Source organism: Somniosus microcephalus, chromosome 5 (genome assembly GCF_052327205.1).
Source record: "Somniosus microcephalus isolate GS21.2 chromosome 5, FLI_Smic_1.0, whole genome shotgun sequence".
Taxonomy (NCBI): Eukaryota; Metazoa; Chordata; class Chondrichthyes; order Squaliformes; family Somniosidae; genus Somniosus; species Somniosus microcephalus.
This window is the reverse complement of record NC_140991.1, coordinates 105,450,896-105,475,278: the sequence shown is the minus strand read 5'-3', so window position 1 is coordinate 105,475,278 and position 24,383 is coordinate 105,450,896. Positions and strand designations below refer to the sequence as shown.

General features: G+C 48.8%; 2 protein-coding genes across 4 annotated transcripts in view; one reads left to right on the top strand and one right to left on the bottom strand.

Moving 5' to 3' along the window:
- Positions 1–984: 984 nt before the first annotated feature.
- Positions 985–13,915, top strand: sec61g (SEC61 translocon subunit gamma). Of its 3 annotated transcripts, none has more exons than XM_085988068.1 (4): positions 985–1,104; positions 7,760–7,862; positions 10,066–10,168; positions 13,792–13,915. In XM_085988068.1, exons 2-4 carry the CDS (start codon positions 7,769–7,771, stop codon positions 13,799–13,801), a joined length of 207 nt encoding a protein of 68 aa, XP_085844194.1. In that variant the 5' UTR covers positions 985–1,104; positions 7,760–7,768; the 3' UTR covers positions 13,802–13,915. The 3 variants fall into 3 exon arrangements, with proteins under 3 accessions (XP_085844194.1, XP_085844196.1, XP_085844195.1); XM_085988069.1 differs by having other exon boundaries at positions 1,006–1,104; positions 7,763–7,862; XM_085988070.1 differs by lacking the exon at positions 13,792–13,915 and having other exon boundaries at positions 10,066–10,172.
- The window catches only part of LOC147117254 (thiamine pyrophosphokinase 1-like), a 221,674-nt gene continuing 211,151 nt past the window's right edge, over positions 13,861–24,383 (bottom strand). Inside the window, exon 2 of the mRNA XM_085988067.1 lies at positions 13,861–14,093. Within this exon, the coding sequence (XP_085844193.1) occupies positions 13,966–14,093 (128 nt within the window). The 3' untranslated portion in view covers positions 13,861–13,965. The remainder of the gene's footprint in view (positions 14,094–24,383) is intronic.

Below are 24,383 nucleotides of genomic sequence, written 5' to 3'. Positions count from 1 at the left end.
TAGTGATCATTGTATAGCTGGATTTGATATTATAATAAAGACGAAGATGAGAAGAAAACAATACAAATGTGCAAGACTTTATTAAGGAAGATTTTGGAGCTGAGAAGAATGCTGTACAGTATTAAATGAGAAGTAAAAGTTGTAGAATAAAAATAGAAGTGATTTAGGATTACATTAAGGGGTGTGAAATGAGGTTTACCTCTATGGAAAAAAATAGAAAGATCAGAAATGCAGTGGTAAGATGAAGAGATAAAAATAAGATAAAGACTTGGAAGAATTATTTTAAAAGATATATAAGGATATATAAAAATAACGAGATCCTGACCCAGGCAAGTCAGAAGGAGAAAACAAAAATGAGTATTAGAAAGCCTAAGAGATGAGTTGAAAGGTGGATTTGTTTTCTTCTTTAAATGTGAATGGTAAACACTACATGGGCCATTTAAGAAATAAAATGGCTAGAAATATTATAGATAAATCAGGAAATTATGAATGTTTTAAATTAATTCTTCATACCAGTCTTCAGAAATGAGCACTGGTGACAGATCCAAGATCAATTAAAATTGGTTCAAAAATATGGAATATGAATTTTACGAAAAAATGCAAAGCATTTGTTCCACCAATACACATGCTGTAATGAGCAAACAGTAGTGTTCTTGGATCAGTTATGTATTCATCCATAATTTATTAATGGTCTCCCTGAAGTTTGTAGTTGAATGACTGTGGAACGTGGATGTCAATACTGAAGACATTCTTCGGCAGGTTACCAGCTGAGCCTCAACATGTTGCCCCACAGGATTCTGAAAGCCATTTTGATTTTCCTCAAAACCAAGAGGGGAATTGAGGTAAAGGAGGAGATTCAATCTACAGTCAGTTTCGAACTAAATGCAGCAGAGAGGCTGAGGATCAAGGGGCTGGGTCATGTCCTGATTGACACGCATTGAACCACGTTCATGGCGTCCTCGCGTCGAAGGAGCCGCTAGGTGGCGGCTAACGTCATTTCCAGGAGACGCTGCCACGCATGCGTGGTTAGGTCCCTCTTTTACCGTGCAACGTCAGCGGCTGAAGAATAGCGACATCTTTCCAGGCGGGGAGAGAAACAGACAGGTACCGGGGGGGAAAGAGAGTGAGAGGGAGAGGGAGCGAGAGAGGGAGGGAGAGGGAGCGAGAGAGGGAGGGAGAGGGAGCGAGAGAGGGAGGGAGAGGGAGCGAGAGAGGGAGGGAGAGGGAGACGGGGACATTGGGTTTGGAGGGGAAAGAGCGCGAGGGGGGACATTGGGGGCGAGAGAGAGCGCGAGGGGGGACATTGGGGGGGAGAGAGAACGAGGGGGGACATTGGGGGGGAGAGAGAACGAGGGGGGACATTGGGGGGGAGAGAGAGCGAGGGGGGACATTGGGGGGGAGAGAGAGAGCGAGGGGGGACATTGGGGGGGAGAGAGAGGGCGAGGGGGGACATTGGGGGGGGAGAGAGAGAGCGAGGGGGGACATTGGGGGGGGGAGAGAGGGCGAGGGGGGACATTGGGGGGGAGAGAGAGGGCGAGGGGGGACATTGGGGGGGAGAGAGAGGGCGAGGGGGGACATTGGGGGGGAGAGAGAGGGCGAGGGGGGACATTGGGGGGGAGAGAGAGGGCGAGGGGGGACATTGGGGGGGAGAGAGAGGGCGAGGGGGGACATTGGGGGGGGAGAGAGGGCGAGGGGGGACATTGGGGGGGAGAGAGAGGGCGAGGGGGGACATTGGGGGGGAGAGAGAGGGCGAGGGGGGACATTGGGGGGGAGAGAGAGGGCGAGGGGGGACATTGGGGGGGAGAGAGAGGGCGAGGGGGGACATTGGGGGGGAGAGAGAGGGCGAGGGGGGACATTGGGGGGGAGAGAGAGGGCGAGGGGGGACATTGGGGGGGGAGAGAGAGGGCGAGGGGGGACATTGGGGGGGGAGAGAGAGGGCGAGGGGGGACATTGGGGGGGGAGAGAGAGGGCGAGGGGGGACATTGGGGGGGAGAGAGAGGGCGAGGGGGGACATTGGGGCGGGAGAGAGGGGGCGAGGGGGGACATTGGGGGGGGAGAGAGGGGGCGAGGGGGGACATTGGGGGGGGAGAGAGGGGGCGAGGGGGGACATTGGGGGGGGAGAGAGAGGGCGAGGGGGGACATTGGGGGGGGAGAGAGGGGGCGAGGGGGGACATTGGGGGGGGAGAGAGAGGGCGAGGGGGGACATTGGGGGGGGAGAGAGAGGGCGAGGGGGGACATTGGGGGGGGAGAGAGAGGGCGAGGGGGGACATTGGGGGGGGGAGAGAGAGGGCGAGGGGGGACATTGGGGGGGGAGAGAGGGCGAGGGGGGACATTGGGGGGGGAGAGAGAGGGCGAGGGGGGACATTGGGGGGGGAGAGAGAGGGCGAGGGGGGACATTGGGGGGGAGAGAGAGCGAGGGGGGACATTGGGGGGGAGAGAGAGGGCGAGGGGGGACATTGGGGGGGAGAGAGAGGGCGAGGGGGGACATTGGGGGGGAGAGAGAGGGCGAGGGGGGACATTGGGGGGGAGAGAGAGGGCGAGGGGGGACATTGGGGCGGGGAGAGAGGGCGAGGGGGGACATTGGGGGGGAGAGAGAGGGCGAGGGGGGACATTGGGGGGGGAGAGAGAGAGGGCGAGGGGGGACATTGGGGGGGGAGAGAGAGGGCGAGGGGGGACATTGGGGGGGGAGAGAGAGAGGGCGAGGGGGGACATTGGGGGGGGAGAGAGAGGGCGAGGGGGGACATTGGGGGGGGAGAGAGGGCGAGGGGGGACATTGGGGGGGGGAGAGAGAGGGCGAGGGGGGACATTGGGGGGGAGAGAGAGGGCGAGGGGGGAGAGAGAGGGCGAGGGGGGACATTGCGGGGGGAGAGAGAGGGCGAGGGGGGGACATTGCGGGGGGAGAGAGAGGGCGAGGGGGGACATTGGGGGGGGAGAGAGGGCGAGGGGGGACATTGGGGGGGGAGAGAGGGCGAGGGGGGACATTGGGGGGGGAGAGAGAGGGCGAGGGGGGACATTGGGGGGGGAGAGAGAGGGCGAGGGGGGACATTGGGGGGGGAGAGAGAGGGCGAGGGGGGACATTGGGGGGGGAGAGAGAGGGCGAGGGGGGACATTGGGGGGGAGAGAGAGGGCGAGGGGGGACATTGGGGGGGGAGAGAGAGGGCGAGGGGGGACATTGGGGGGGGAGAGAGAGGGCGAGGGGGGACATTGCGGGGGGAGAGAGAGGGCGAGGGGGGACATTGGGGGGGGAGAGAGGGCGAGGGGGGACATTGGGGGGGGAGAGAGGGCGAGGGGGGACATTGGGGGGGGAGAGAGAGGGCGAGGGGGGACATTGGGGGGGGAGAGAGAGGGCGAGGGGGGACATTGGGGGGGGAGAGAGAGGGCGAGGGGGGACATTGGGGGGGGAGAGAGAGGGCGAGGGGGGACATTGGGGGGGAGAGAGAGGGCGAGGGGGGACATTGGGGGGGGAGAGAGAGGGCGAGGGGGGACATTGGGGGGGGAGAGAGAGGGCGAGGGGGGACATTGGGGGGGGAGAGAGAGGGCGAGGGGGGACATTGGGGGGGAGAGAGAGGGCGAGGGGGGACATTGCGGGGGGAGAGAGAGGGCGAGGGGGGACATTGGGGGGGGAGAGAGGGCGAGGGGGGACATTGGGGGGGAGAGAGGGCGAGGGGGGACATTGGGGGGGGAGAGAGAGGGCGAGGGGGGACATTGGGGGGGGAGAGAGGGCGAGGGGGGACATTGGGGGGAGAGAGAGGGCGAGGGGGGACATTGGGGGGGGGAGAGAGAGGGCGAGGGGGGACATTGGGGGGGGAGAGAGAGGGCGAGGGGGGACATTGGGGGGGGAGAGAGAGGGCGAGGGGGGACATTGGGGGGGGAGAGAGAGGGCGAGGGGGGACATTGGGGGGGAGAGAGAGGGCGAGGGGGGACATTGCGGGGGGAGAGAGAGGGCGAGGGGGGACATTGGGGGGGAGAGAGGGCGAGGGGGGACATTGGGGGGGAGAGAGAGCGAGGGGGGACATTGGGGGGGGAGAGAGAGCGAGGGGGGACATTGGGGGGGGAGAGAGAGAGCGGGGGGGGAGAGAGAGCGAGGGGGGACATTGGGGGGGGAGAGAGAGGGCGAGGGGGGACATTGGGGGGGGAGAGAGGGCGAGGGGGGACATTGGGGGGAGAGAGAGGGCGAGGGGGGACATTGGGGGGGGGAGAGAGAGGGCGAGGGGGGACATTGGGGGGGGAGAGAGAGGGCGAGGGGGGACATTGGGGGGGGAGAGAGAGGGCGAGGGGGGACATTGGGGGGGGAGAGAGAGGGCGAGGGGGGACATTGGGGGGGAGAGAGAGGGCGAGGGGGGACATTGCGGGGGGAGAGAGAGGGCGAGGGGGGACATTGGGGGGGAGAGAGGGCGAGGGGGGACATTGGGGGGGAGAGAGAGCGAGGGGGGACATTGGGGGGGGAGAGAGAGCGAGGGGGGACATTGGGGGGGGGAGAGAGAGAGCGGGGGGGGGAGAGAGAGCGAGGGGGGACATTGGGGGGGGAGAGAGAGAGCGAGGGGGGCACTGAGAGAGCGAGGGGGGACATTGAGAGAGCGAGGAGAGCGAGCGGGGGAGGGGGAGAGCGAGGGGGTACATGGGGGAGTGGAGAGCGAGGGGGGAGAGAGCGCGAGGGGGGACATTGGGGGGGAGAGAGCGCGAGGGGGGACATTGGGGGGGAGAGAGCGCGAGGGGGGACATTGGGGGGGAGAGAGAGCGAGGGGGGACATTGCGGGGGGGGAGAGAGAGCGAGGGGGGACATTGCGGGGGGGGAGAGAGAGCGAGGGGGTCATTGGGGGGGGGAGAGAGCGACGGGGGACATTGGGGGGGAAGAGAGCACGTGGGGGGACATTGGGGGGGAGTGAGCGGGGGGGGAGAGGGAGGGGACATTGGGGGGGAAGAGAGCGAGGGTGACATTGTGGGGGGGAGAGAGCGAGGGGGACATTGGGGTGGAGAGAGAGTGAGGGGGACATTGGTGGGGGGGGGAGAGAGAGTGAGGGGCGACATTGGGGGAGACAGCGAGGGGGCAGAGAGAGAGGAAGACAGACATTGGAGAGAGAGAGACATTGGGGGAAGAGAGTGGGACGTGTCGGGGGGAGAGGGCGGGACGCGTCGAGGATGAGAGGGCGGGAGGCGTCGAGGATGAGAGGGCGGGACGCGTCGGGGGGAGAGGGCGGGACGCGTCGGGGGGAGAGGGCGGGACGCGTCGGGGGGAGAGGGCGGGACGCGTCGGGGGGAGAGGGCGGGACGCACGTCGGGGGGAGAGGGCGGGACGCACGTCGGGGGGAGAGGGCGGGACGCACGTCGGGGGGAGAGGGCGGGACGTACGTCGGGGGGAGAGGGCGGGACGCGTCGAGGATGAGAGGGCGGGACGCGTCGAGGATGAGAGGGCGGGACGCGTCGGGGGGAGAGGGCGGGACGCGTCGGGGGGAGAGGGCGGGACGCGTCGGGGGGAGAGGGCGGGACGCGTCGGGGGGAGAGGGCGGGACGCGTCGGGGGGAGAGGGGCGGGACGCACGTCGGGGGGAGAGGGCGGGACGCACGTCGGGGGGAGAGGGCGGGACGCACGTCGGGGGGGAGAGGGCGGGACGTACGTCGGGGGGAGAGGGCGGGACGCACGTCGGGGGAGAGGGCGGGGGGCGGGACGGCCGCCGGGGGAGAGGGCGGGACGGCCGCCGGGGGGGGGGGGGGGGGAGTGGGTGGGACGGCCGCCGGGGGGGGGGGGGAGTGGGCGGGACGGCCGCCGGGGGGGGGAGAGGGCGGGACGGCCGCCGGGGGGGGGGGGGGAGAGGGCGGGACGGCCGCCGGGGGGTGAGAGGGCGGGACGGCCGCCGGGGGGTGAGAGGGCGGGACGGCCGCCGGGGGGTGAGAGGGCGGGACGGCCGCCGGGGGGTGAGAGGGCGGGACGGCCGCCGGGGGGGGAGAGGGCGGGACGGCCGCCGGGGGGGGGAGAGGGCGGGACGGCCGCCGGGGGGGGGAGAGGGCGGGACGGCCGCCGGGGTGGGTGAGGGCGGAACGGACGCCGGGGGGGGAGAGTGAGGGAGGGACGGACGTCGGAGGGGGAGAGGGAGGGACGGACGTCGGGGGGGGGGGGGGAGAGGGAGGGCGAGCGGGACGTTGGGGGTGGGGGGGGAGAGGGAGAGCGAGCGGGACGTGGGGGGGGAGAGGGAGAGCGAGCGGGACGTGGGGGGGGAGAGGGAGAGCGAGCGGGACGTCGGGAGGGAGAGCGAGCGGGACGTCGGGGGTGGGGGCGGAGAGGGAGCGCGAGCGGGACGTCGGGGGTGGGGGCGGAGAGGGAGCGCGAGCGGGACGTCGGGGGTGGGGGCGGAGAGGGAGAGCGAGCGGGACGTCGGGGGTGGGGGGGAGAGGGGGGCGTCGGGGGTGGGGGGTGAGAGGGGGGGCGTCGGGGGTGGGGGGGGAGGGGTGGGGGGGGAGGGGGGGGGTGGGGGGGGAGAGGGGGGGCGTCGGGGGTGGGGGAGGGAGAGCGAGCGGGACGTGGGGTGGGGAGGGAGAGCGAGCGGGACATCGGGGGGAGAGGGAGGGAGAGCGAGCGGGACGTCGGGGGGAGAGGGAGAGCGAGGGGGACGTCGGGGGGAGAGGGAGAGCGAGGGGGACGTCGGGGGGAGACAAAGCGAGCGGGACGTCGGGGGGGAGAGGGAGAGCGAGCGGGACGTCGGGGGGGAGAGGGAGAGCGAGCTGGACGTCGGGGGGAGAGGGAGAGCGAGCGGGACGTCGGGGGGAGAGCGAGCGGGACGTCGGGGGCGAGAGGGAGAGCGAGCGGGACGTCGGGGGGAGAGAGAGAGCGAGCGGGACGTCGGGGGGGGAGAGGGAGAGCGAGCGGGACGTCGGGGAGAGAGAGCGAGGGGGACATGGGGGAGAGAGCGAGCGGGACGTCGGAGAGAGAGCGAGCGGGACGTCGGAGAGAGAGCGAGCGGGACGTGCGGGAGAGCGAGCGGGACGTGGGGGCGTCGGAGAGAGAGCGAGCGGGACGTCGGAGAGAGAGCGAGCGGGACGTGGGGGAGAGAGCGGGACGTGAGGGAGAGCGAGCGGGACGTCGGAGAGAGAGCGAGCGGGACGTGGGGGAGAGAGCGGGACGTGAGGGAGAGCGAGCGAGGCGGACATGGAGAGAGAGCGAGCGGGACGTCGGGGAGAGAGAGCGAGCAGGACGTCGGGGGGAGAGAGAGCGAGCGGGACGTTGGAGAGAGAGCGAGCGGGACATTGGGGAGAGCGAGCGGGACATTGGGGAGAGCGAGCGGGACGTGGGGGAGAGAGCGAGCGGGACGTGGGGGAGAGAGCGAGCGGGACGTGGGGGAGAGAGACAGAGCGAGCGGGACGTGGGGGGAGAGCGAGAGGGACGTGGGGGGAGAGCGAGCGAGGGGGACATGGAGAGAGAGCGGGACGTCGGGGAGAGAGAGCGAGCGGGACTTGGTGGAGAGAGAGCGAGCGAGACATTGGTGGAGAGAGCGCGAGCGGGACATTGGGGGAGAGAGTGAGCGGTGCTATTTGGGCTTTGCTCTCCTCTGTCAAATTTGGATGTAATATCGAAGAATTATTACAAAATGAGGACTTGGGCGTAATGTTCTCCAGGCGTTGTATTGTGAACCAGTAATAGCTTCTTATACTTGATAGTTTTAAGCAGAACTGTTGAAGGCACTTGTCATAGATAATGTCTGAACTGGTGATTTGTGGGAACCAGAGCGTTCTGTTGTATCAAGGCACTTTTCTATTTGCCCTCATAGCAGGACACAATGGATCAAGTAATGCAGTTTGTGGAGCCCAGCCGCCAATTTGTGAAAGATTCAATCAGACTTGTGAAGAGATGTACAAAGCCGGACAGGAAAGGTGCAGTATTATAGCATACATTTTTCAGCTGTGCACATTGTCTTGTCTGAAGACTATAACATATAAGGCTAAGTCTATATGGAGTTAACAGGATATGGTTGCAATATTTCAGATTCTTGGGCATTACTCCAGATTGGTTACACATCAGAGTTGTCTGTAGTGTGGGGTTTGCTCTCAGTGGTTTTAGATGCTCCATTACCCATTGTGGAAACTTGGCAACGATTGTAATCACACCAAAGGAACCTAGAATTGTATTATGAAGGGGTTTGAGAAGGTAACGAGTTTCTACTGTTCAGTGAATTGTCAAAAAAGGGTCATAAACTCAGGATTAGTACCAGAAGCATAATGGGGTGTCTAGGAGGATTTTTTTTCATAGCGTGTGGTACTCATCACAAGTTGTTACTGAAGATGAATTAATTAATCGTACCATTTCTGAGAACTAGATAAACACTTCTAAGACAAAAAAAAATGCAGATGGAAAAAGCAAGAAATGGAACTGGAATTGCTAGCTCGGGTGTGCGAGCTAGCAGCTGTACAATGGGCCAATTGTGCTGACAATTTGATGAAATCTTTAGTCTTATTGATTATGAACTAACCCCTTTTGTCTGAGAGCTGTAGTACTCCAGATAGAATCTGAATATGGCCAGATGGAGGACAGCCATAGAAGGAACAGGTGGTTAGGTTTGCAGTGATATTGCCTGTAAAACTTGTATTATACCAGCATGTCAAATTATTTGTGTAGAGATTAAATATAAACCTGAAAGTGATTACAAGGTTAGTTCATGATCAGGACCCCCACTGGACACTGATTAAAGAAGTAATTCTGTTAAATGCATGAGATTCAGATTTTTTTTTAAAGTGAGTTTTGGGGTTCACCTTCCATGATTTTGCCCATTTTCCATAAAATCAATGGCCTTGTTCATAAGTCATCTGAATTTATAGATGTGAATACTGTCTTGCAGTCAGGTTCTGTACATTGTGAAATTGATGGAATGTTTCTAATTCACTTTTTAAATGGCAGACCTTGCCTATGGATCAATCACATTTTCATGTGATTGCACAATAGATTAATAATGTAATCACTAATATGATGATGGTAGGGTTAAACTTTTTTCCCTGTTAGTATTGGTTATATGTACAGAAACGAAGCTAGACTAGAGTTCCTACAATTGTGGTATTTTAATTACCAATATAGCATAGCCTCCACCCCCATTTGAGATAGAAAGGAAAGTGGGGGGAGAGAGAGAGAGTGAGAGCTTGTGATTTAAAAAAAAAAAAAAAATATTTCCAAATATATTGCTTTGGATATGTGCTGAAACCTACAGAATGTAAACTTTTCCCATTGGAAATGCCTGCAAGTACTGTCTCTCCACAAAATAAGCTGCATTTCAAAAACTGTATTTCTTCAGTTAAAAGTACCATAGTGTACAGCACAAAACAACTCAAATTACTTTTGTAAACAATGAATTGCCGATTAGACAGGACAGTTCCTTTTAATGTGGGCTGAAGGAAGTTGATTGAGGCTGTTGGATATTAGCTAAAATTAGGATGATTAACTTGTGTGTCAGTCTTGGGCAGAAAGGAAAATACTGGGTTCTTTTGATAAATGGCTTAAAGTTCCAGTCCCTGGCTTTGATGCAACACGTTCTGCAGGAATAAAATCTTATAATTGCCCACGTCCTTAGGATTGACCATCTGTTTGAAAATTTTGGAACATTTGGCAAGTACCCAAAGAAATGATTACATTGAGGCATTTATTGATTTCATTAGACCCTGTAACCAATTCCATAATGAAAACCTTGATGTCTTGACCTGTGTTTTGTTTTATTCACATGACATTCATACGTGATTTAGCATGATTAATGGTGTTCATAGTTTTCATCTGCACTCTTGGGACGAACTAATTAAATATTTGTGAAAATTGAACTTTTTTACACAACAGTTTTGGAAAGTAGTAAACAAGTAATTGTCATTCTCGCGATACAACATTAGGATGATCAATACTGTTAATAAAGCTGACCAGCTGCCTAAAGGTGCAACAGTATTAGTTATGCATCTGGGTGTGTTGTTTAAAAGACCTGTTTTTCAGCCGTCAATACTCTTCTCTAGACATGCAGTGGGCTGTAGTGTTTAACAGCTTTCTTTTGCTATGTAAAAATGGGTCTCAATTTTGAGAGTTTCCTGTATGGCTTCCTTTTTACAGAATTTCAGAAGATTGCCATGGCAACAGCTATTGGATTTGCCATCATGGGATTCATCGGTTTCTTTGTGAAGCTCATCCACATCCCCATTAATAACATTATTGTGTAAGTATTCAGTGTTTTTTTTAAAGACTAGTATCTGTATAAAAAAAAATACATTCAATTAATGCGGAATGTTTTCATCACCCTCAAATCTTTCACAAGCAGAAATTTGAGGTAAATAGAAAAAAAATAGGTAGTTATAGATTGAGGATTTGGGGGAATATTTTGGCTCGGGTCCAGATTTAGCAGTGATTATTTGTGGCCCATTGCTTTTGACACAATTTTCATTCCTTCATTTAAAAAAAAAGCAGAAGTTGCATCGATTTAACTACCCAATGCAACTTGTGATTCTGCTTGACAAACCATCTTGATGTTCAGAATGTTAGCTAAAGTAGATAGCGGTACTCTATTTTATGGGGAAAACATAATTAAATTAAAAATAACAGAATGCAGGATAGATAATAGAACTGGATAGGAAACGGAATGCTTGGAAGAGGTGTAATGTTAGATGGGGGTGAGCAGAAGAATGTTGAGTCCTACAGAGGTCAGTGATGGGGCCAGGGATCCTAATCCTAATTGTTGTTCCTAATATAGATAAATGGCATAAATGCTAAAACTGACCGTAAGCAAGTTATATTTGCTTCCATAAAAATATAACAGTAGGGATAGATTGCAGCTAAAGATGTGTAGCAAAAGGATTTAGATCAGTTATACAGTTAGACAGATGAAACGTAACATTAAATGCAGTCAGAAAATGTGGGGCATATGTGTCACTTGCAATGTCTAGATGATATGCTGATGGTAATTTTACAAAAAAACTGGGATATATAGCCAGAGCAGTAGAATATGTTTTGGGTAGTTTAAGGTAATCTATCAAAAACTTGCATTGTTAAGGCTTTTACTTGAGATCTCATTTCCTCTGGTCATGTACAGTAAGTTTTGGGAACCTGCGTGTAATTTGTCACGTTTGTCGTCCTATTTGTAGCTTTTCATACCAGGCAGCATCCTACACCTTGCCTTCTCTATTGCCTCAACATCCTCTCTTTAATGTACAGCTCAAACCTGTAGACAGTACTGTGTTCTTAAGGTTTTATATGTATTCACCATTACATGTTGACTTTTATATTCTATGCCTTTTGCCATAAAATCAAGTATTTCATTAGCTTTTTTTATGGCCTTATCCACCTGAAGGGTTGTTTTTAATGTCTTGTAAAACCTGAACACCCAGATCCCTTTGCTTTTCCACATTGCCCAGCCTTGTCGCTTTCAAATTATAATAATTACTTTTACCAAAATGTACCACCCCATACTTATTGACATTGAATTCAATCTGCCACGTTCTTTCTTTGGTCCTCTGAATTATTAGTAGCATCTCTAAATTTGGACATCACTCCCTCTAGCTCTATATCCAAATCATTGGGCACATGAGCAACAGTGCGAACAGAACTGGACACGGCTACTCATTTACAACTGCTGAGGAACTCCTACTCTCTTGTTCCCTTCTAACCAGTTTTTAATCTTATTTGCTGCTTTCCCCCTAATTCTATACTCCTTAATCTTCAATATTCTCCTGTGTGGTACTTTGCCATAGGCTTAATGTAAGTCCATGTACACTTAAAATCTCTGCATTTCTTCCATCTGCCATATGTCACCTCCTCAAAGCACTCAAGTTTATCAAGCAGGATCTTCCTTCATGAAATCAATGTTGGCTGGTTCTCATTTTCTCCATCTAGATATTTAGTTATTTCATAATTAAAAGATTCCAAAGTTTTCCCTACCACAGATGTTAACTAACTGACCTTGCTCTGTGTTCCTTTTTCAAATTGGTTATTACATTGGCCACTCTGCTCTGGCATGTTTCAATTCTCAATAGCACCGGAAGTATAATTCTTGGTCTTGCATTTAATCAATTCAGGATTTACCACCATTCCCAATATCATCCTGTTGTGTAAACACAGTGACGTACTTAAGTATCCCTGCCAGTTTCTGATTATCCTCTTGGGTCCTAACTCTCAATTAACATTTCTCATTTTATTGATATATTTGTAGAACACGTTATTGGTTAATAGTTTGAGGTTCTTTCACCTTGCTTTCATTATCCTTCTCTTAACCTCTTATTTTCTTGTAATCTCTTATTATCATACCTATAAGCCTCATATGCCCTTCTTGAGTATTAGTTTGTTTCTAATTCTAAGTGGTTTTCTCGGGCGCACTGAAAACACACCTCTTACTACAAGTTCTGGACGATAGGGATTATAAGGACAGATCAGACTTGGACACCCATTTGAGCTCAACTGTATTGTGTTTAATAGGATTAACAATAACACCTGTACAACCCTGGCTTGTCCAACAAGCCGTACCATGCTAAATTACTGCGGTCTAATAAAAGAACCCTCCCATGAAATAAACTAACACAGGACCCCAGCACTAAACCCCTCTAAGGTTTGGTTGGAACTTACAATCGCCCCCTCACACAGCTAAGTGGTCTTGTGGATGTGTAGGCGCAGGCAATATGCTCACCCCGATTGCCCGTTGTCTTGCTTGCAGCTTCTTCCTGTACGTCTCGCTCCTGGTTCCGTACCACCGACGTGGTATCTTAAGTTCCGGTTTGAGTCGAGGTTGTTGATGAGGGATGAAGAGCAGCGCTCCGCTTCTGGCGGTGTTAGATTGATGCCGAGAAGAGCAGAGCAGCCCCCGAACAGCTCCTGGTATACCCAGAACCCATCGCCTTTTCCTCCCGCCAATGCTGATCGATGTATTGACTCAGGTGATCTGTCTGGGCTCCCCCCTGTGGCCCGGAGTGACTCATGACCTTTGAAATCTTTGTGAAAAATGATATTCCGTTTCCCTGCTCCCAGGCCTGGCACCTGGAGAGACAATGAGTGCTGAATGTCTGTTGTTTCCTGAGTTGATGGCCCTCATTAGCAGGTAATAGGTTTCAATCTCAAACCGAACTTGCTTAACTGGCTTATCTCCTGGAAGACGATGGCCTGGCCATCTCCTGCCTTCCACCAGTTTCGGTTGGGACTGTGCTTTATTGATAGTGTCTCTGAGTTACCTCTCGGGGTATTGTTCCCAGTAATCATGTTAGATGGTGATGACATCAATCAGCCTGGGTTCCCTTCCACCCAGCCTGTCAGTGTGAGATGGCCGTTTGCATATGTGAATGCACCTTAGTCAGGTTAGCCTGGCTTGCAATTCTATTCCCTAAGCCACTCCCACAAGCTTGCCCAACAGTACAGTTCTTTCTTGGGGTTTTTGATATAAAATATGATTCATAAAAATGGCCAGAAAGCTGGTGCTACATAACCTCCTTATTTATCCATGGTGTCCTGAAACTTGAAGCAGTATTTTTTTTAAACATTATTTATTCCACAACTTTGCAGTATTTTTAAAAATAGCCCAATTTTGATCTGCAGTCCAGTGTATTATACTTGCCATCTAAAGATCAGAGAGCGAGTGTGGTAAAACTGCAGTACCCATTTTAGCTGGTCTTCAGTAGACAAGTGATATCTCACAACTTCCAGAGGACTTATGGAAAGCATTTGAATGTTTTGGATCTGTGTATTGTATAGGTGATGTAAACAAGATGATGTGAATACCTGAACCTGCATTGCGTAGGACTGATTTGAGTTGCGAAATTGAAGATGATAAAACTAATGGATGTTGTTTAAATCTTTTCACAGTGGTGGTTAAGACTTTTCATCTGACTTCATGCGGTTGGGGTAGGGAGTGAAGATGGGAGGACATCAAGGAACATTTATTCTATGTTTAATGCTGTAATGAATCAATAAAAAGATCATTTTCTTCCCTTGTGTTGGCTCATGTTCCATTCTGCTTCATCTAAAGGCACAAACAGATTAGTTGAGGTGTCTCTTTATCCCCATTGTCCACAGCAGAGGCTCATCTGTTTCTATTGTCACAATCCCACTTCCATCATACGTATTAGAAGTGCTGACCAGCTTCCCAAACTGAAGTACTTGATTAGCTGCAAAAGAGAACATTGGTAGAGATTTACTTTTCATCATGACCTCTTGGAATATAAAAGCCACTGTGGGATAAAGACTAATTCAAGCCCTGCCATTGTAACCCAGTGGAGGCTGCAGCTTTTCCTACTGAGTATGCAATCATTCATGGGTGATCTCTAGCCCCTCTGGATAGCCAGCACAAGTGGCATGCCCCACCCATCTTGGCTGTAGGCATCACATAGATGAAAAGTAAAATACAAGGGAAACTACCCAAATACCACCCATAAACAAACACTGGTGGCGATAACTGCTCGCCCTCTGCTTAAAGTGTTTCCATAGCAATCAATGGAGGTGCACAGTCTTCCAAGTGCTTTTGAAACTGAATTTACTGTTTGTGTTATTACGACTTTCTCCGTTTCCTTCTTTGAAGTTGTTGACTCCTTGCAGAAGTGTGGTTGCACAGGGATGAGTTACTCTGCTCCCTTTTCCAATAGCCATTATTCATGTCATTAATCAGTCAGCAGACCACTTGACTTTTTGGTTGAGGGAGGTTGGAAAAGCAGCTGAGGATTTATTCCTCACCCACCCACCCACCCACCACCAGTGGGTTTCAGTATAAGCTGAGCTGTTTCAGTATAAGCTGATCTCTGCTGTCCAGGAACGTGTGAGAGCTCCTTTTCTGCCAGGAGATGGTGCTGTTGGACAGTGTAAAAAAAAAATGTAAATTGGCTTTGTGTAGGCAGGAAAACAGTTGAGTGGCTAAACTTTGTTTCTGTGAGCTACTTGGCATAATATGGAGCCTCACAGGCTATATGCATAGTTTAAAATCAATATTTCCATTAATTTGTATATATTTCAAGCTATGGATACCAACAGATGTTGGTCTGATTTAGAATTTTTCCATACATGAGAACAGTGCCAAGAACAACACAGCTGTTTCTCACTGCTCACCACCCCAGCTTGACTCTCCTCTAGCCCTACAGACTTTTCTCTTCAATGAGACCCACTTCTTGCTCCTTGGCCCTTGCTCAACGCTACATCCTACCTACATTGTTAACTGCTGCCTGTCCTTGGACATTTTTTTTTCTTTTTCACACATACTGTGATCAACCTATTCCTTCAAAAGCCTACCTGCATATTGCTATATACCCTCCAACTACTGCTCCATCTTCAACCTCCCCTTTGTGCATATCCTTGCCCAGTTCCCCACACACTTCTCTTGCCACTCCCAGTTTGAATTCCTTCATTTCCATAACATGGTTACAACATCTTGCAATTGTACTGTTACCCTTTCTGACATTTGCAGCCTTGATGTAATGAGACTGGGTTTTAATTAGTAATCTTACAGTAAAGGCTCCACTGGGGAAGAGTGATCATATGATAGAATTTCATGTTTCAGTGATGTGGTTAAGTCTGCCAAGCTGAAGAGCTAGCCAGCCTAATCCCACTTTCCAGCTCTTGGTCTGTAGGTTACAGCACTTCAGGTGTATATCCAAGTACTTTTTAAATGTGATGAGGGTTTCTGCCTCTACCACTCTGGGTGAAAAAAGTTCTCCACAACTCCCCTTTGACCAATAACTTTAAATCTATGCCCACTGGTTATTGACCTCTCTGATAAGGGAAATAGGTCCTTCCTAACTACTCTAGACTCCTCATAATTGAATATACCTCAATTAAGTCTCCCCTCAGCCTCCTCTGCTCAAGAAAACAACCCTAGCCTATCCAATCTTTCCTCAGAGCTAACATTCTCCAGTCCTGGCAACATCCTTATAAATCTCTGTATCCTCTCTAGTGCAATCACATATTTCCTGTAATGTGATCAGAACTGTACGCAGTACTCGAGCTGTGGCCTAACTAGTGTTTTAGAGAGTTCAAGCATAACCTCCCTGCAAATATTTTGTATTCGTCTTCACAGTAGAAGACACAAAGAAACCAAGGGTCTAATGAGAGTGAGGAACTTTAAGTAATTCATATTAGTAAAGAAAAATACAGGAGAAATTAATGGGACTAAAAGCTGACATCCCCTGGACCAAATGGCCTACATCTTAGGGTTTTAAAGCAGTGCCTGCATAGATAGTGGATGCATTGGTTTTGATCTTCCAGAATTCCCTAGATTCTAGTATGGTTCTTGTGCATTGGAAGGTAGCAAATGTAACTCTGCTGTTCAAGAAAGGAGGGCAAGAAAACAGGGACCATAGGTCAGTTAGCCTGACATCAGTAGTAGGGAAAATGCTAGAATCTATAAAGGATAGGCAAAGTCAACACTGTTTTATGAAAGGGAAATCATGTTTGACAAATTGAGTTTTTTGAGGGTGTAACTTGCAGGGTAGATAAGGGGGAACAAGTGGATGTAGTATATTTGAAGTATAATGTGGGGAAGTGTGAAATTATCCACTTTGGTACGAAGAATAGAAAAGCAGATTTTTTTTAAAGGAGAGAGACTAGTAAATGTTGGTAATCAGGGATTTGGATGGCACTACATAAATCACAAAAAATTAACATGCAGGTACAGCAAGCAATTAGGAAGGCAAATGGTATGTAGCCTTTATTGCAAGGGGGTTGGAGTATAAGAGCAAGGAAATACTGCTGCAATTACATAGGGCCTTGGTGAGACCACACCTGGAGTATTGTGTACATTTTTGGTCTCACCTAAGGAAGGATATACTTGCCTTCAATGTTCCCTCTTAATTTCTTTTTTGGGTGCGTGGCCCATTCAAATTTCCATTTAAAAGCCAGTGGGCCGGCTACACGGGACCTCCAGACCGCTGCATAGCCCACTGGTTCACTAGATTGATTCCTGGGATGAGAGGGCTGTCCTGTAAGGAGAGATCGAGTAAAATGGGCCCATATTCTCTGGGGTTTAGACGAATGAGAGGTGATCTTGTTGAAATATATAACATTTTTAGAGGGCTTGACGGTAGATGCTGAGAAGCTGTTTCCCCTGGCTGGAGAGTCTAGGACTAGGAGTCAAAGATGCAGGGTAAAGGGTCAGCCATTTTGGAATGAGATGAGAAATTTCTTCACTCGGAGGGTTGTGAATCTTTTGGAATTCCCTTCCCCAGCGGGCTGTGAATGCTCAGTTGATGAGTATATGATGGAGATCAATAGATTCTTGGGCACTAAGGGAATCAAGGGATATGGGGATAGGGTGGGATAATGGAGTTGATGTAGAAGTTTAGCCATGATTAATGGCGGAGCCATATGGCCTACTCCTGCTCCTATTTCTTATGTAGCTGACTACACCAATTTTCTTCATGGCACTGTATACTCCCATGGTCATAACCCTATCTGCCTTGATTTAGCCATATTCTCCTGCAATGGTTTCTCCAGTCACCGCTAAAGGTTTCCAACCTATCTATGTCATCGTTTGACATTGGCAAACATAGAGTGAGCTTTCATAGGTGTGCTGTTGTTACTCAGTTTTACTTCTCCACTACCACCCTTGAATCCATGGTCTGCTGTTGGACTCGCTCGCTGATCAGGTTGTGAGAAAAAAAAACACAAAGCCCCCAATTTTCGTGGGGCTACTGAGGATGGCAAGCCTGATTTCCATCTGAGGAAGGGGAGGGGGGACAGGAGACCTGGAATTTAGTTTCCACTGGTGTTTTAAATCTCGTGGGGGGGGTGCATAGATGGATTTTTCCCTGCACTGACTTGCAGTAAAAGCTGAGGAGTGGGGGGAGGGTGTAAGCACTTATCCAAACTAAGGCAAAAATCTAACAATTTCTACCCACCCCCCACAGCCCGCGAACCACCCCACCAAAATAAATGGGAGGAAAATCATGTGCGGTTTCTATCCACATTTGTGATAAGTGCTATGCCCAAGGTGCAGAAGAGGAAAATCCATCCAACTGCGTATAGTAGGTGATTGAGGGTCAAGCCCTTCAAATCAAGTGCAAGCACCTATCTATATGTTTGATTGGCAGCTCTTTCAAAGTTTGACAGACACATTTTTAAATTGCCTTTGCTTCAATTTTTTTTTGAAAAATGTATCATAGCCTGTCTTGTCGAAATTGGGTAATCCGTCTGATGGATAGCCAGTACCAGCCCCCCAAGTAAAGGTTAATACTCAAGGACCTTGTGTCTGATCCAGTTTACGCTGTAGTTTAGCCCAGCTGACACAATTATTTGTCATTTTCCATCTTAAGAGGCAGAATGTATTTAGTGCAATTATACAGTATTTCATTGCTTCTGTTCACTTAGCATTTACTGGTTAATAAATCTATTTAGGCCACAATCCTGTGATTTTTTTTATTCTAACAATTTCTGAAGTTGAGCAGTGGGGCTTGAACCGGCAACTATCTGACTCAGAGGTGAAAGTGCTACCACTCAGCCAAGGTTGACAACTATATAATTCTATGTACTTAAAATCAGTTTGATATAATTGGGGGGTGGGGGGGTGGGGGCAGAGGGAAGTACCACCGCTGAGTTTGACCCTGTCCTCGTATATTTTGGATAGTTATCAAGAGGGAATCCTGACTTCAGTTCCCCTTCCTCAGGCAGGTGGTGCTGAGCAGATTCCCCCCAGCTGAGATCAAGTAACTCAGCACATAATTACGAATTGAGAATTTCCTGCAACGATGAGGTTGGTGACCTTTGCCGGACATTTTACTGTTTTGCTTGCTGATTTCACTGTTGCAAACTTACTCCAAAATTTCCTGGATTTGTAATTAGAATACATCACAGCAAATCAGAAGCAGCACAGCCAATGGCCGATGATGCTGCCTGACCTGCTGAGTATTTCCAGCATTTTCTGTTTTTATTTCAGATTTTCGGCATCCGCAGTATTTTGCTTTTGACCGATGTTTGCTCCCTCTGAGGGAAGACCTTGTGTGGCTCATCACTCACATGTCTGTGTGCTTTTGTCCTTTCTGCTCACGGCCTCAGCAGGCAGAAACATGAGTTTTAGCAAATATCCCTGTACGTCTGAGGAAGTTTTACAAAAATTATGTAAAGAAAGGGAAATTTAAAAAAAAACTAATTAATTCCATCTTCAGCTGCCTGTGTTGAACAATGCAAAATCCTTTTAAAAACTTGACAAATAGGTTACAATGTCAAATAAATCATTACATATCAGTAGGCGTTATTCTAATTGATTTTTTTCTCCTGACATGTTTCTTATTGGTTTGGTAATTATTTTCCTACATCGTGTGTTTTTAATGTATATAGAGTGAGCAGAACTTGTGAAAATAGTATATTTTTGTTTAATAAACAAATTAGAAAGAAATCTATTCCCAATGTAACCTTGTATGACCTACTAATTTTCAAAAAGTCACATTTTATAGAGTTTTTAAAAAGAATATTAATGTCTTTAGAGGGCAAAAAAATTCTATATTTAAAATGTAGTGTTGACAAAAAGAGGAAAAGGATAGAAAATGGTTTCAAACTACATTGGGATCTCATCAATGTAAATGTCCCAGGGTTTATTCTCCTGTTCCCCAATGAAACCAGTCAGTGACCTTTAAGGTGTTACAAACTAGACAGATGGCTGCTCTTTGTGGAAAAGGGGCGCTCTACGAAGCAAACAGCTGCTAAAGCAATGAAAAAATAATACTGGCCCGGAATTTGTGGTCAGTGGCGACGTGCCGGCGCTCGCCGCTGACCTCGAAGAAAGCTGCCCACAAAGATCTAGCGATCTCTGTGGCATCAATTTCAGCTCTCCCGACCTTTGTTTGACTCTGGGGCCAAATCAAGTGAATCTCCAGCATCCTGCAACAGTGATGTCATCAAGCAGGCTGAGCAGCCAATCACATTGAAGAATTCTCAGAGACAGTAAACCAGGAAGTAAAATGCACAGATTCTAATGACTTTTTATAAATTTTACAGTGAGTGAAATAAAGGTTGGAACATAGACATAGGATTAAGGTAGAAGCTGAAATATCATAAACAAACTTTAAAAAACAAAATATTTTAATAACCATGTAATTCTTATCATATTAATGGAAAAATGTGACATTCCACAAATATAAAATTAGTTTTTCAGGGCCAGAATGGTTGTTCAGCAATCAATATGCTGGTAAAAACTTAGTTACACTTCTTTCAACAAGGCTTAACATTTTTGGAGGGGGTGGGATTTAACAGTGATATTCCAGTGTAGGGAAGTTTTCATCCTTCACTGTGATTTGAATTGATTGCTGGATCTATGGAGTTCCACAGCGCTGCCTGTGGCGGAGCAAGGAATGACTGACCGCAACTTCTGGATTTCCGCATTTATCTGCGCATGCGCTAAATCCTGAAGTTGCGGTCAGTTTCAAAGAGGTAATGACACCAAACGCTGACAGTTTCACCGTCATTACCACCATAAAATCTGGGCCATTATGGAAGCCTATATGCAAACGGAGAAAAAAAGCTCAAAAACATATAGGAAATAGTAACTGTGGAATAAAATATTAACAAAGCATCAGGGCTGATCTCAGTTCATTGGGAATAACGCTCTGCTGCTGTGTGAGAAGCAGAGAACAGGCTCTTACTTCTGAGCAATAAAGTTACAAATAGCACAACTTATATTGCAACGTTTAAAAACTTTTTATACTGTTTTCAGTGGGATGCCTATGCTAACAATATTTGGTGGTGATCTATGTGCCTCTGGTATTTATAAATTACATGTATCGAGTATTCATTACGCATTAGGGTGGACCTCAATTCAAAGGACTTATTTGGAAGAGCCAGGAACCCTGACTTAATATTCTGTTTAATATTAGCTAGATTTAGGAAATTATTTTTGGTGATGCACGGTAAGTTTCAGGTTAGTTTCATTAATTGGAACAAAGACACTTTGCTCTGCAAACCAGACACATAATAGTTTACCACAGTAATTTAGTGGTATTTAGGCACTATGTGCAGACAACACAGTTTGACATTTATATAAGTGCAAAAAGATGGACGACCAGCTATTGTTCTTGAGTCTAAGTGGCAGTGGTGAGAAAACAAGTGTTAATTCCGGAAATTCACGATCGCCATTGCTTTTAATGGTGGTCGGAGCTATGACAACCTTTCACTGGTCAAAATATTTTTTGGGTGTAAAAAACTAGCGCCATAATTTCCTGGAACATCTGAGCTAGAATAATGGTGTACACAGTAGATGTGCCATTACTATGGTGCAAGTTTTCAGGAAATTGCAGGCCATGATCTTGAGCTGCAGGGATCAAAGTCTCAGTACTGTACCACAATATGTGGTACATTTACCCACTGAGCCACCAGGAGGCCCTATTTACCAATTTTAAATGGAATTAAATTGATGAGTGGATTGTGGATTGCTATCATTGTGAAACATTTTTCTGGCCATCAGGGCCAATGTCTGACCAAGTTGATCTGCAGACCCAAAAGTTGAACCTCAGCCCCTGAAACTCGACTTGCAGATCACAGACTTCATTGTGAATATGGCCTTCTGTCATTCAGGTTCTAACGCGCAGAGTACAGCAGGGCAAGAGAGGGAACATTTTTTTCCCTGAATTGATTGTCCCTCCTGTTTATAATATAAACCTTTCTAATTACACCTAAATGTTCGACAGTGTGTGCTTGCGTTGTGACTTTGTGACGCCGATCTAATGATGCAATAGTGTCGACTGTCCTCAAGGCCATTCATCCCCAGACATAGCACCAGGGTTTGAAGACACCTACTTGAATTGGCTCTCCAAACTTGAAGTGAACACAGGAGCAATAAATGAAATACATAATTTGTGGAGATACAGTACAATCTAACACTACTGTTTTGGCTGAACCATTGGGAGTCAAAACTTGTCTTTTTGACTGCCAAAAATTCAATACAACACCAAATTAAGTGTATTGTGGAAAACATAGGTCGATTTAATAGCACGGGAATGCTGACTGTCCCAGAAATCACACTGACTGGAAAAGCACCCCCATTCGTTTCAAATTTGCATTCAACATTGTGGAGCTTCTTTACACATGTAAACATCTTTGTGCGGAGTCTTGAGTGCAATGTAAATGAAATAACTGACCATACGCAGAGCAGACAAATTGACAAACAGCTAAATCGGGTTAGTAAAATTGAAGTGGTAAAGTAGCTTTCTGTAGGCAGAGATAATTCAATTCAACTGTACAACACTGCAACATTTTTTGGGGGGAAATAAAAATAGAAATACTGGGGGTATTATGACTACACATTATAACAGGTCCAATCGTGTCGGTAATTAAATGGGTACCTTGATTCAGTCACTTGCTTTAATCTCCCAGAAAAGAAATTCAGGTAAAGTTATTTTGACAGGTTGTCTAATTCACTGCTGGTAGAACATTATTTTCGAATACCTGGGTGACATAGATTATGACCTTAAACCCAATATTGCAGTGAAAAATGAAAGTAATTTTGATTTGTTGCCCAGGCCAGTTATTGTAGCACACTATGATAAGCAGGTTGAATACTCGCAAGGGAATATTAGGATTCTGTACATTTCCATATATTTAAAGGAATGATTTAAAACCTCTTTTAAGTTAAAATAACATAATATGTCAACTGTCCTACATAAATTTTAAGAACTGGATATGTAGCTAAATGTCGACCTTTTAAAAGGACCAAAGAACAGCTATTGTAATTAAGTAACATCCAGTTTCTGTAGGTAGTCATTTACTGCTATACACTATCTAAATTATAAGTTCCAAATTGACAGTATCTTTAAGCAAAAAAACAACAGAAAACACTGGAAAAACTCAGCAGGCCAGGCAGCATCCGTGGAGAGAGAAACAAAGTTAACGTTTCAGGTCTGGGACCCTTCCAGCATCCGCAGTATTTTGCTATTATTATAGTATCTTTAAGCAGCCTCACCTCAAGCTGATGCTGCAACATGTAACCCAACCGCATCCCCCCTTTAAATGTCTGAATGTGAGGATTGTATCTCACGTGGCAGTTTGTATGTTGCCATGGGAACCAGCACACCTGCAAATCCACTTATTAACAAGAGGGAGGTGTTATGGGTAACTTGCTTGCTAAGAGGGCACACCCTCTAGAGCACCAAATGTTGACTTGTGGCCTGTTCAGATTGTCACATTGCTGCCAGATAGAAATGAACTCAAGTTTTAGATCAGGCCATATTGCAGTTCAGTGAATGTTTGATGTCTTCTCTCCTGTTGTTTGCGAGAGCTCTCAGCTACATCTGAACCATAGTTGGATTTTTTTATTTCTCTGAAGGATTCAAATAGCATCAGATTTTTTGCACTACTGAGTTTCCTCAGAAGAATAATTTCCATCATGATTTGCAAGACACCTCTTCGGACAGCCTCAAAATATACTACTTGCAATTTCAACAGAGTGGAAGATGATCCCAAATCTAATTGAAAATCGTTGCATTGCAATAAACAGTTTTATATTGCTGCTCAGTGTGCTGTGATTCTCTTCCCTTCATCTGCCCGCTTTCGTGGAAATTTGGTGACAAGTCGTTAGATCAGATTCTGAATCAAAATACAGCGCAACTTAAGAGACAGATTTATGGTTTGATTTTGTAACAGGCTCCCAGAATTGATGGAGCACGTTATGGCGTTGTGACTTTTGGACGAGGGCCTACAAAGTGTGTGGAGAATGCAGAACGAAGAAACAAAGTTTTATTTTGCATCTGGCTGTTCCCGGTGCTGCCACTTGGTACCTCCAAATGCCCCATTCCCCATCACTGGCATCCTTCAATTGATGGGCGGAAAAAGTTCTAAAATTGTAAAACATACACACACATAGACAGAGCTAGTCAGCAGTGTAAACCAAGGTTGACTCATGTAACACCTTCTTGGTTGTCTCCCCCCAGCACCATGTCGTTTGCAGCCAGTGTTCTCAAGCGGGGGGTCCGCGAGAAGGTTTTCAGGGGTCTGCCAAAAACAACCGCTGAGCTAGATTTTCCCCAGTGGATCCGAATCCGTGCACTTTATAATTAGTGACACAATCTGAGGAGATGCAGTCGGAAACGGGAATGGTTCACACGAGCAAAGTTTGGATTGAACTTTGAATAGATAGGATCAGTGAAAAGTTGGGGACAGAACGGGTCTTCTGGATGGCTGAGCCTGCCGGCTTTCTGCAGGTGGAGTTGCAGCGCATTGAATCCATTAGATGCCCAGGCTCCGAGCGGCAAAGCAGAGGGAGAACCAGCTGGGAGCGAGGTCCAGACAAAGCACCGACACCCAGTCAAGCTCATGCACGGAGAGTTCCTTTAAAACCTCTTTTCAAACGGGAATTCTCATCAGTTTCACAAACTGAAATCGACCAGCAGGTGTTTTTTTTTGGGAGGGGGCTCGTTTGAGGATACAGTCCAAACTCAGTAAGATCTCGGATTGAAATAAAAACAGAAAATGCTGGAAATGCTCAGCAGGTC

Bases quoted from the DNA above. Each gene is read 5' to 3' on its own strand.
- sec61g (XM_085988068.1), top strand. From the start codon at position 7,769: ATGGATCAAGTAATGCAGTTTGTGGAGCCCAGCCGCCAATTTGTGAAA. The intron at 7,863-10,065 runs GTGCAGTATTAT...TCCTTTTTACAG, and splicing joins TACAAAGCCGGACAGGAAAG to AATTTCAGAAGATTGCCATG.